Source organism: Drosophila suzukii, chromosome 2R (genome assembly GCF_043229965.1).
Source record: "Drosophila suzukii chromosome 2R, CBGP_Dsuzu_IsoJpt1.0, whole genome shotgun sequence".
NCBI lineage: Eukaryota > Metazoa > Arthropoda > Insecta > Diptera > Drosophilidae > Drosophila > Drosophila suzukii.
Genome location: NC_092081.1, coordinates 15,140,331 through 15,151,745, shown reverse-complemented (window position 1 = coordinate 15,151,745; position 11,415 = coordinate 15,140,331). Strand labels below are relative to the sequence as shown.

The window sequence follows — 11,415 nt, the reverse complement described above, 5'->3', positions numbered from 1 at the left end:
TATTCGTGGTCGCCCTGCAAACCCCCAATCCGCTCCTGTCTCATTGACAGGAATCCCCCTTCCGCCTGGCTAAATACAACTCCCGCAAACTGGCCACACTGGCAAAACAATGATGACGACACAAACAATTCGCTTTAAAACTTTCTTGCGGCCGTAAAAATGCGCAAGCACGCTGCCAGCGCACCGTACGCACACGTAATTGGAACAAATGTTTGCTGAAGCACATACACTTCTGCCCACTCAATGTAAGCGCCAACGTCTCTTCCACCGCCGCCGTCGTCGTCGCCGCCGCCGGACTATTTTGTTTACAATTTTGCTTACACAAGTGCAGTCGTCGATAGCCCCAAGTTTCGGAGTAACAAGTACGTAGTTCCCGCCGTATCGCAGTGCTATCAGATATTGACAGGTGGGCGGCAATCAGTACGACCCTGCTCTTTGTCTCGCTATCGTTTTTGCATACGCGGCCAGACGCCCACGAGGACTCGAAACGACAAGCGAAACCGAACCGAACCAGAGTCCAGTGAAAGCGCGGAGAACTCCCGGCAAGATGTTGGCCCACTCCGCCCATGTGATGACGCTGGCCAACAGCATCATTGGCGTCGGCATCCTGGCCATGCCCTTCTGCTTCCAGAAGTGCGGCATCCTGCTGTCCATCGTCCTCCTGGTGCTGAGCAACGGAATCACCCGCGTTTGCTGCCACTATCTTATCAAAACCTCGTTGCTGACACGTAGGAAAAGCTTCGAGATGTTGGGTCTCCATGCCTTTGGCCTTTCCGGCAAGTTGCTGGTGGAGCTGTGCATTATTGGCTACCTGATCGGAACGTGCATCACGTACTTCGTGGTCGTGGGCGATCTTGGGCCGCAGATAATCGCCAAGATTTTCACTCTAAACGTGGCGGATCACCTGCATTTGCGGAGTTTGGTAAGATATTCGAGTTTCCAGCCAAGAACAGATAAATAACCTAACTCTAATCTTCCAGGTCATGATCGTGGTCACGGTGGTCTGCATAGTGCCGCTCGGCATGCTCCGGAACGTGGACAGTTTGTCCGCCGTGTGCACCGCCTCCATCGGCTTCTACGTCTGCCTCATACTGAAGATCGTGCTGGAGGCCAAGCCCCACATCACTGCCAACGACTGGACGGATAAGGTGCTCTACTGGGAGCCAGCGGGCGTGCTCCAGTGCCTACCCATCTTCAGCATGGCGCTCTCCTGCCAAATGTGTGCATTCCAGCTTTCTCTATTCGGTACCATTTAATATTTTATTAATCCGTAGGCAACTGTTTGAGGTCTTCGAGAGCATCAACAACCAGAGTCTCGACAAGCTAAACGGCATCGTGCGCAATGCCACTTGGATCTGTACCTTTGTTTACATATCCGTTGGCTTTTTCGGATATGTGGCTTTCTGTACGCACACCTTTTCGGGTAAGGCCAACCAGCTTTTTGACGCATTTTGTGATCTACATATTTGGCTCTGTGCTTTTAGGCAACATTCTGGTGAATTTATCGACCTCCTTTGGCAGCGATATCATCAAAATAGGTTTTGTGCTGTCGATTGCTTTCAGCTTTCCCCTGGTTATCTTTCCATGCAGGGCCAGTCTCTATTCACTGCTATACAGAAAGGTAATTCCGTGCGTTAAATGTAATACAGTAGAAATTAATGTATCTTTATTGATAGGGTCATTCGGAGAGCAGTAGTTACATTCCTGAGCAACGCTTTCGGCTTATCACCATCTTCATTGTTGTCTTTTCGCTATGCGTGGCATTGGTTATTCCTTCAGTGGAGCTGATCATTGGATTGGTGGGCTCCACTATTGGCGTGGCCATTTGCATTATGTTTCCCGCCTCCAGTTTTCGAAAAATCATCAAAAAGGAATCAATGGAGCGTACGCTGGCCCAGTTTGTATTTGTAAGTGGATTCCTTTTGATGATCCTAGGAACTTATGCCAATCTGAATGCTATTGATGAGAAGAGCTCGGGCCCGGAGTTCGATATGGTTCCGATAGTTACTCCCCTGTATCCCGATGGTCAAGTTCCCGCTGTAGTCGGCGAGCTGCCCAAACATTTGGCCAAAGATCCAATTGACAATGATAAAAATCTATTGCTGAAAAAGCTGGAAGTCCAAAATCCAGAGTTAATTAAGGAAACTGTGGAAGAAAAGATACCTGACAAGTCAAAGGTAGAGCAAACCGCTTCCTCCGACAACCCACCGCTGCCTCCACTGCCCATCGATGAAGTCCATGTAGTTCCCTTAGAAAGTATTAATGCTGAAAGTGATCTTAAAAAACTACCAGAAGCGGCCATAGCCGTAAACCCACCAGAAGCCAAACCAGTCGATGTTAACCTGACCGCGGATAAGCCCAAGGATAACCCACCTGCTGTTGTTGCAGCACAACCGGATAGTCCGAAGGAAGGATCAAGTCAAGTAGCAAGCAATACAATTGATGGAGCGGCCATCAAGAAAGAAGAGGAAGTTGCCGCCGAGGAGCAAAAGGAGAGTAAGGCTAGTGCGGATGAGCTGCTGAAGACGCAGAAAGAGCTTAAAGAGACCAAGAAGCTGCTGGCCAAAACCGTGGGCGAGTTGAACGAAGAGCTGGCGAAAAACAATCCACTCGGCCAGGAACCTTTGGAGTTAGACAAAAAGGCGCCTCTAGAGGTCGTCGCTAAAGTTGCTGAAGAGGTAAAGAAACCGGAGGATGCGCTCAAGGAGTCACCTGTTGCTCAGGACAATGAGGTTCGCAAGCCCAAGGCATCCTTAATGGACATACTCACGGAAAATACTCATTTGCGCGATGAGAAGGAAGCCCATGCTGGCGTTTTCGAACCTCTCTCCTACAAGACCGGAGAGCTACTCAGAAACTCGAGCGTAGACACAGCTGCTTTGATCAAACGACTACCTATCCCACTGGCACTAATGGTAAATGCAACTCAGTCAAAGGCGATTAATGACTCGGTAGTTATGAAGCCCAACCTCGAAGACAACGTGGAGGCCATCCGCAGAGAGCTGCTCAACCTTCGAACTTCGAGAGATTCGACTGAGCAACCACCGGCTAGGGTTAAACGTGAGGCTTCCGACGAGGAAAACTGCCTCCGTGAGCCCAAGCTCGATGAAGTGAAAAACAATGTGGCCGCAGCTGCCTTAAGCTTGAACATGGAGAGTATAGGACGCGATCTCAAGTCCTTCAAAGATGACGATACCGAGATAACCACTGAAAACGACTCCTACCAAGCGAGTCCAAATGGAACCCAAGCCCCGCTGCTTACGTAATGTGGATAGTCTACAAGTTATGCAAAGCTTTATGTACATAGACTTTACACGTATTTATTTAGTTTATAAGAGATTGTAGACTAGGTAGGTATATACATACAAATATATACAGTTCATATTACTTGTGAATATTGTGTCAAATTTCTCGTTCAGTTCCTAACAAAATTTCGTGTTTAACAATAGCCCAGATTTTTTGTAAGCCCATCAAAATGTCCCTAGTTTTTGATGTTGTCCAGAAAATTTTTCTGCAGAAAGCATATGATTTAACATGCGAGGCAGCCATTTTAGCCTTGAGGAAATGTGGCAAAGTGAGTAGTTACCAGACACCGAGAAATTCACCAAGACTATTATGGCTTTTAAGCTCAAAATAGAGGACGATAAGTCAAAAATAAGGAGTGAAAAGCAATTGCCTATGCCGCCTGCCAAGCCAATTTCCCAGGACGTGGTTTCCCAAAAGAAAATACCCAGGGTTTCCGAGGTCACCACACCGCTCAATTTTGTGGGACGGGACATTCCTCGAAAGAACTTTGGCTCCATCGATCCTCCCCAGTGCTCCTGCATGCGTGTGTGCCGGGATAGCTACTTCTCTTAGAAAAAGAAACATCCATCGCTTAAAAACAATTGCAACTTTAATAGAATAGGAAATAGCAAAATTTTTGAGGGACATCTGGCACCGAATCTCATTCCATTTTGTATCCGTACAATTATCAAATGTAACACTAATAACAGTTTTTGGTAGCAACTATCAGGTCTGAGTATGAGTATTTTAGGTGGTTTAGGCCACATCAGCTCCCAAGGAGTGCAGGTCGTAGAGTACCTCAAGGATGGCGGCGACACTCCAAGCCTGCGTGCGGCAGGAGTCTCCGCAGTAGGAGCCGTTATCGTTGGTCAACTCGGGCAATCCCCGCCAGTGCGATGTCTGCAGCTCTCTTAGATGAGCCCGCAGTATGGCCCAAGTTTCGGCAATGGTCTCGTCCAGGTGACCACACTTTTTGGCGAAGATCAGGCGCGCCCTCAGGTAGAAACCAATGGGCCACACCCACTCCGGCCCCTGATGGTAGTTGGCGCCATCGGCGACTGTGCAATCGGTGGAGTCGTTTGAGTTGTCATAGTTGGCTCTGTAGTTCCAGTCCTCGGGATCCAGGGTCTTCATGCCCAGCGGTCCCAGCAGGAACTTCCTGGCCCGCTCCAGTGCACGCCAGGCATTCTGGGGATTGCACAGCTCGGGGGCTACAGTGAGAGTGATGGGGAAGTTGCATCGCAGCTGGTAGTCCGTCCAGCTCTGGGTAGCTCCATAGCTGTCCTTGTAGATCAGCTTCTTGTTGGCTACCGAGCAGGTTTCCGACTCGGACACGAAGAAGAACTTGTCGAAGTTCTCCTTGATGCGATCTGCCCACTCCTTGTAACTCCACTTGGTCACCTCGCCCGACGGTCCCTTCCGCTCCACGCCAGTGTACGGAATAGCCTCCTTCTCGGCCAGGCCCTGCATGAACCGCAGTACGGCATACTGTAAGCCAATGAGTTCCACGGCGGATCCATCGCGAGGAGTGCTGGGTCGTCCCTTGTTGCCTGCCTTCTGCGAGGAGCCCATCTTGTCCATCCAGGTACCGCAGTTAAAGTTGTTGCCACCGAACACAAATCCAGTCTCCGGGTGAACGCCAATGTGGTTGTTGAAGCCCTGGTCCACCATGTGCGCATCGATTTCGTAGCCTGCGTTGCGCTCCCTATACTGCAATCCCTGGAAATGCACCTGCAACGCCTCCTGCATCACGTCGAACAGCAGCTGATCAAAGGCTCCCGGAGCATGGGCCTCGGCATCGTCGTACGGGAAGATGCGCGACACCTTGTCCCTCAGGATCTCGGCACCCTTGGGGGCATCCTCCACGTACTGTTTGATGCAGTACATCCACCACCAGACGGCATCGCGGCAGTTGTATCTGGGCTTGCTGCCGCTGTCCAACAGATTTGGAATGAGACCGTGTCGAAGGGTCTCTCCAAATCCAATAATGATAAAGCGGGCCTCGTTGTAGCGGCCAGTAAGGAACATGGAGCCACGCAGAGCAATGAAGGTGTCACGACCCCAGCAGCGCATGTAACCTGTGGATATAAAAGTATGTATTAATATTCCACTAGAGATTTCTTCCTTAGAGATATCCTTGGTATTACCCAAATCAAAAGAGATTTTTAACTCACCCGTTGAGAAATGCGGCAAACCAGCGGAGAGGGTCACACATTGTTTCGGTGGTTTGGGTGGAGCAATGGCAGGACTAAATCCTGGCAGGTTGGCCGACCTGCAAACGGAGAGGAACTGCAGCGTGGACAGGGCCAGGGATTGGGTGAAACTGTGACCATTCTTGATGAAACTATGGAAAATCAAGAATAATAATGAAATTATTATATTAACTCCTTTGTGCTTCATAACATACTCAGGCATTAATTCGTTGACCTGGTTGATAAGCACATTGTAAACCCCACTGACGATGGCATCAAAGTAGCAGGGTATGAGGTAGCGCGGAATATTCTTCAGGGGCTCAAAGGTGGCTTTAAACCAGGTGGAGAGTGGCTTCAAGTCTTCAAAGCTGGTCAAGCGATCGGCAATGTAATCTGGGAAGAACTTTACTGATCAGTAACTATTTACAATATCCTATTTTATAAACACCCACCCATCATCCAGTTTCCATCGCGCAGATTGTTACAAAGCGGATGACCCAAGTCATTTTTGGGCGAAATCTCCGTCAGCAGGGAAACGAATCCCTGCAGGCCGCAGTAAACGATCTTTCCAAAGTTGGGGATGTCGTAGGCGGTGCCACCTTTGCCCAGATCCCGTTCCTCCTCATCGCAGGTGAAGAGGGCACCACTCAGGGCCACCAGATCCAATTTGGAGACAATCTCCTGCAGTTGGGACCACTCCTCGCCCGAACCCACGCGCAGGGCATTCGAGATCTTCTGGAGCTTATCGAAACTGGCACGCGGACCCGGATGCATTGACACCCTTATTGCCACCACAGTACCGGGTCGTAAATTGGTAAAGTTTAGCTGCGTGTTGTTGCCATCCACATATGCCTGGGTCTGGAACACAGTTGACTTCGCCAGCGGTATATGCTCCTGCAGGCTCAACTGGAACTGGGTGAAGCCGTTAATCACGTTGGGTTCCTTCTTGAACGGAGCAGGACGATCGAAAGGCTTGTCGCTCTGCATGGTCAAACTGGCCTCCAAGATGATCTCGTCCAGCACGCCCTCGAAACGAAGTGGACGGATTCCGGTGGGTCCGGCATTTGGCGAGGGATACCCGAAGGCAGTGTGGGCCACCAGAATGACCGACTGGTGAGTGCTCGGCGAGTGGCGGGTAACGGCCACCACGTTGGGATCCATCTGGTCTACATATACCTGGCTAAAGCCCTCCTCCGCAAGTTGTCCGTGCAGCAGATTCAACGCCCTCTTGGCACCCATAATTCCGGATTTGGAGTCAACTCCTTTGCCCCATTCTTGGTAACTACGTTCCTCATCCACGACATGGATCTGGTGAAATAAAAAGAGTTACTTTCGGACTTTAGCTTAACCAAATGAACATAACATACATGATGGGGAACCAGTTCGTCGTAGCCACGGTTACTTCCGGTAGCACAGCAGGCCATGGAGACCAGTGCTGCCGAGGGCAACAGATCGTAAACGGAACGCTTCTCGACCGGAGACGGATTGTCGTGGGTGAGATCCAGGAACAGGGCATGGGCCACACTGGTGGCCTCGTGTCGTGATGAGTTCGCAAAAAAGCCACCCACAGGCACTCCTCCATACCGGTAGACCAGACGTCCCTGCTCGTGGGAATCCCAAGCCGAAAGGGCTTCGCGGATCAAGGAGGTGATACCCAATCGGTTCACAAAGACATTGTCGGTGCCATCCGAGTTGGTAAACAATTCGGCCACCACATAGAGCTCCGGGTTGATTTTGCGAGCTGCATCGAGCAGGAATTCAGCAACGTGCAACGGCGTGGAGTGGCAGTTGTCCAGGCGCACTCCATCAAAGATGCGCGCTGTGGTCTGCACGTACTCGGTCATGTGCTTCCACAGGTAGGGGCTATCCTCCGGCTTCCTGCCGAAGCGCAACTTCACACTGTCGCCCCACGAGATGAGCTCGCGTTTGAGGTAGACATTGGCGCGTCCCGGCTGCTCCTCGGCGAAGTCTCGCAGCGGATCACTGGAACCCATCACCCAGCCGTTGTGAGCCATGAAGAACTCTCCGCCCTTGCCGTACATATCCGCTTCGATTTCAGTGAGCGATTTTCCCTGGGTGCCCGTGTGCGTGAAGTAGAGCATAAAGACCGAATGCTTCTCGGAGATCTCCTTCACTTTGGGCCCATCGCCCTGGACACGCTCGTAGCGCACTCCGGCCAAAACATTATCGATGGCATAGTTTACGTAACCTTGGATCTCGGCGCGCACGCGTTCGTTGAGGGAATCCAGATGGCGGCGCAGGGTTTCGGCGCACTTGCGGAACCGGGCCTCCTCATCGAAGCAGTCGCCATGGAAAGCATTAAAGATCTCCAGCGCCAGCTCGAAATTGATGGTGCTGGCCAAGCGTCGATATTCCGGGTCCTGTATCAGTTGGATCTCCTGGAAGCGATACTCGTTGGCCACGTTCCTCGGTGGCTCGCGAGTACGCACCTGGGTCATGAACTCGTTGACGTACTTCATCACATCGCACTGATACAGCTCGTGTATATTGACCTTGGACAGGTAGGAGGTGTGCAACTGGTACTTTAACGCTTCCAAATGGCACTCCTGCTCGATGACCTGGGGCACGCCGACGTGCTCCAGGCTGCCCTCGGCTATGTCCGCTCCGCACTGGGCGAAGGCGGCGTCCAGCAGAAAGGCGGGTCGCAGGTAGGGACAGGTGGCGCACGAGTAGGTGGCATCCGGATGTTGCAGCAGCCACTCGGACTCGTTGGCAGTGTGATTGAGGACGATGTCGCAGATGGAAGCCACCTGATAGAGTGCAATGGTTTGGCATGAGTAGAAGACCACAAAAACAGTCTTGCGCACAGTCATGTACAATTTCTTACCCCCCATTCCTGGCGGCACTTCTTGATGACCTTCTCCACGTCCTCGAAGCTGACCTTGCCTCCCTTTTGGGTCGCAAAGTGGGAGTTCACCTTGAGTTGGTCACGCAGCGAATAGCAGGAGCGGGAACCACCCAGTTCCTGAATGGGAGTGAAGTGGATCACATTGTAGCCGGCCTCCTTGGCTACGCGCAGCTTGGCCTCCCAGGTGTCCAGTGGTCCCAGGAGCTTAGTCAGCACAGTTTGGCAGCGTACCGAGTCCAGGGGAATGGTCTTCTGGGCGCCAGGCGGACCCACATGCAGAGTGGGCTCCACTTGGACATACAGAGCGCCATCTGCTCCGGAACTGCCAGTGTCGGGTCTGAAACAGTACATTTATTAACGACTATACAGATACTATAAGCTAAGACATAGGTTTGAAATGTTTTATTTATTTATTTATATAAAGCTAGCTTTAAGTTAAAACTATAGGCTAACTAAATTTAAGAGCTCTAGCAGCTAAGGCCTTCAGCTCATCTGAGGTGTGGGATTAGGTTTGAAATGTTATTAATGCATTACCAAACCAATGTAAAGATCGTTTATGATCTTGTATGTATAATAAACAAGGTAATAATCATAGGCGATATATGTACATATTTAAAAGTTCCCTTTTTATAGGATTATATAACTTTATTTGATCATAAATAGAACTTTACAAGAAAATTGTTGGATTTAAAAATCAATAAAGGAAATAACGTTAACTATATTTTGTTCCCCAGAGTTTACACTCACCTTTCCAGATACCGGAAGTAGAAGTGATAGGTGCCGGACATGTTCAACTCCACCAAACTGCGAATGTCCGTATCCACCACATGGGCTTCCGGATGCATCACGGACGTAACCTGCTTGCCACTGCTGAGCTGCCATCCCAGAACCCGGTACTCTGTTCTCACGAACTTTTGCCCCTCAGCGGGATAGTTGGTGTACAGAACGATCTTCCTGCCCAGCAGTGAGGCATCCGGGTGGACGCTTAGTTTGGAACCCCTCTTCAGGCGGTACAGAACATGTTCCGCATTCTGTCCCTCGCTAATGGGTATGCTGTGGGACTCCGTCTCCTTGCCCATGGTGCTCATCTAAGGAAATCCAGGGAGATAACCGTGAGATTACATTACACAATCTTTTAATCGTCACTAATATTTTACACATGAACATGGGTATTATGCATGAAATGTACAGTCGAACTTCTCTAACTGTATGTTTCTGAAAGTCGAACTATTTGTAGCGCCAATAGAGATTAGGATTACAATTACACCTATATTATATTACTATTTTTAGAAGTACTTAGGCACAGCAAAAAAAGGGATTATGTATGGATCGATTGTATTTCAACTTTTTTTTAACAAGAAACTTGATGTAAGGTTTTCCAACTGGCTTTTATATAATTTATCCTATGCTTCCATTTTAGTTACTAGACTTTTTTATCCAGAGGATATAGGGTTTTGTAGTTCGAGTTATAGAAGTTCCACCACAGTATACTATGTATTGGGGTAGTTCGCGATCGGAAACGCACAGCCAAAGGCATCTTGTTAAAACACCACCACAGTCCGAGTAGAATTTTCGAGGATTGCCCGCTTAGTCGGTGCTTTTAGTGGTTGTAACTAGCTTGGTAACCCGGTACGGAACAGACTGCAGCATCGCCGGACGGAGGGCATGTTTTATATTCATGGCCGGCACACTCACACACACGCAACAGACACACTCGGATTGGAAGGCGAGAACATATAGTTATGGAACATGGGACACAACACTGGGACTCCGATCACTGGGCGATTATAATACCTCACGGCGGCGGATGATTTGATTTGATACGATCTCGGCACTGCCTGCATTGCCCATTGCATTCGCATTTGCACTTGGAACGGTTCTAATCGCGACTGATTCTGATTTTCCGGGGGATACGGCTTGCTCATTCTCCAGATGCTTCTTCTTTCTGGTTGCTTCCTCTTCGCTTTCCATATGTAACGGTAGCGGTTCGTTATCAACAATCGCTATAAGGCCGTAGAGCCATCGGAAGAGCTGATAGCGCATCAGGACCTGGAGCAGGCTCCTCCAGAGCCAGTGGAATCCCTCGTTCAGCATGGCCGCACCTGCTGCAAACTCGATCGATGGTCTACGGAATGCCAGGAATTTTACGAACGCCGCAATCTCAAATGGAGCATTAAACGAATATGTACTTTATAATCGCGGCAATCGCACACACAAAAACACATTCGCTCATACAGGGGCGTCGGCCAGGGGGGTTTTTTATTATATTATGGGGCAATATAACACCTAAGCTCATGATTTTTCAAATGCATTCTTACTGACATGTGGCGCCTACGTGAGTTATGGATTTTCACGATTAGCCGACCTTATCAACATTGAATTTTCACTAGCAGGTCAGGGAATTAAAATAATTTTTGCACACATCAAGTTCACAGACAGACAGACACACACATCCACATCCTCGCATATGTAGGTCAATGAATTGCACTTGGTTGCCGGTAGGTGGCCTTAGAATATTTATTTATAGATGATTTTTTTAGGAGTCCCGAATTTAGAACACAACAAATGTGCTCCATGTGAGAGTAATCTGTGGTTTTTCTTCGTATCTCATAAAAACTTATCTGCCCCTTTTCATTCACATTCACGCTCGGGAAAATGGTTTATTTTCATGGGTATGCAAAATATTTTTTTACTTTAGATTTATAACCCGTTTATTTGAATGATTTTTCGTACTTATTGGGCTGTGATGAAGCTGCGAAATTGAACTTTACGTTAGCAGCCGAAAATCTCGAGCAATTGCTTCGATTCTATTAAGCTCAAGGTGACCTTTGAAGTTTTTGTGGTCATCAGCTGGTTACGCGCTGAAAACAGCCCCCAACAACAACAGACAACGAAGCTTGTAAACAAAAAACAGCTGGCTATTTTTATTTACATTCAATCTGCAAGCATGCCACTATTTACGCGGAACTCCGATACATAATTGGGGCTATTATTTATTTAGCGGCAACTAGAAGTTCTCACATGACTTTTTTAATTGAAACCGATACTGTACATCTTGTGATAAAGCAA

The 11,415-nt window shown here is 49.0% G+C and overlaps 3 protein-coding genes across 6 annotated transcripts; 2 read left to right on the top strand and 1 right to left on the bottom strand.

Moving 5' to 3' along the window:
- Positions 1–101: 101 nt before the first annotated feature.
- On the top strand, positions 102–3,395 carry LOC108009312 (putative sodium-coupled neutral amino acid transporter 10). Of its 2 annotated transcripts, XM_017073568.4 has the most exons (6): positions 102–362; positions 422–922; positions 981–1,219; positions 1,275–1,423; positions 1,485–1,621; positions 1,677–3,395. In XM_017073568.4, the coding sequence occupies exons 2-6, from the start codon at positions 548–550 to the stop codon at positions 3,264–3,266; spliced, it is 2,490 nt and encodes an 829-aa protein (XP_016929057.3). In that variant the 5' UTR covers positions 102–362; positions 422–547; the 3' UTR covers positions 3,267–3,395. The 2 variants fall into 2 exon arrangements, with proteins under 2 accessions (XP_016929057.3, XP_016929056.3); XM_017073567.4 differs by having other exon boundaries at positions 102–922.
- Positions 3,396–3,438: 43 nt separating this feature from the next.
- Positions 3,439–4,008, top strand: LOC108009313 (uncharacterized). Its single transcript, XM_017073569.4, has 2 exons — positions 3,439–3,574; positions 3,628–4,008. The coding sequence occupies exons 1-2, from the start codon at positions 3,476–3,478 to the stop codon at positions 3,856–3,858; spliced, it is 330 nt and encodes a 109-aa protein (XP_016929058.3). The 5' UTR covers positions 3,439–3,475; the 3' UTR covers positions 3,859–4,008.
- LOC108009310 (glycogen debranching enzyme) lies at positions 3,878–11,231 on the bottom strand. Of its 3 annotated transcripts, none has more exons than XM_017073566.4 (8): positions 11,080–11,231; positions 9,094–9,434; positions 8,326–8,683; positions 6,845–8,248; positions 5,930–6,785; positions 5,693–5,870; positions 5,460–5,629; positions 3,878–5,363 (listed from the first exon to the last, which is right to left on the bottom strand). In XM_017073566.4, exons 2-8 carry the CDS (start codon positions 9,432–9,434, stop codon positions 4,042–4,044), a joined length of 4,629 nt encoding a protein of 1,542 aa, XP_016929055.3. In that variant the 5' UTR covers positions 11,080–11,231; the 3' UTR covers positions 3,878–4,041. The 3 variants fall into 3 exon arrangements, with proteins under 3 accessions (XP_016929055.3, XP_016929053.3, XP_016929054.3); XM_017073564.4 differs by lacking the exon at positions 11,080–11,231 and adding an exon at positions 10,141–10,462; XM_017073565.4 differs by lacking the exon at positions 11,080–11,231 and adding an exon at positions 9,872–10,022.
- Positions 11,232–11,415: the final 184 nt, after the last annotated feature.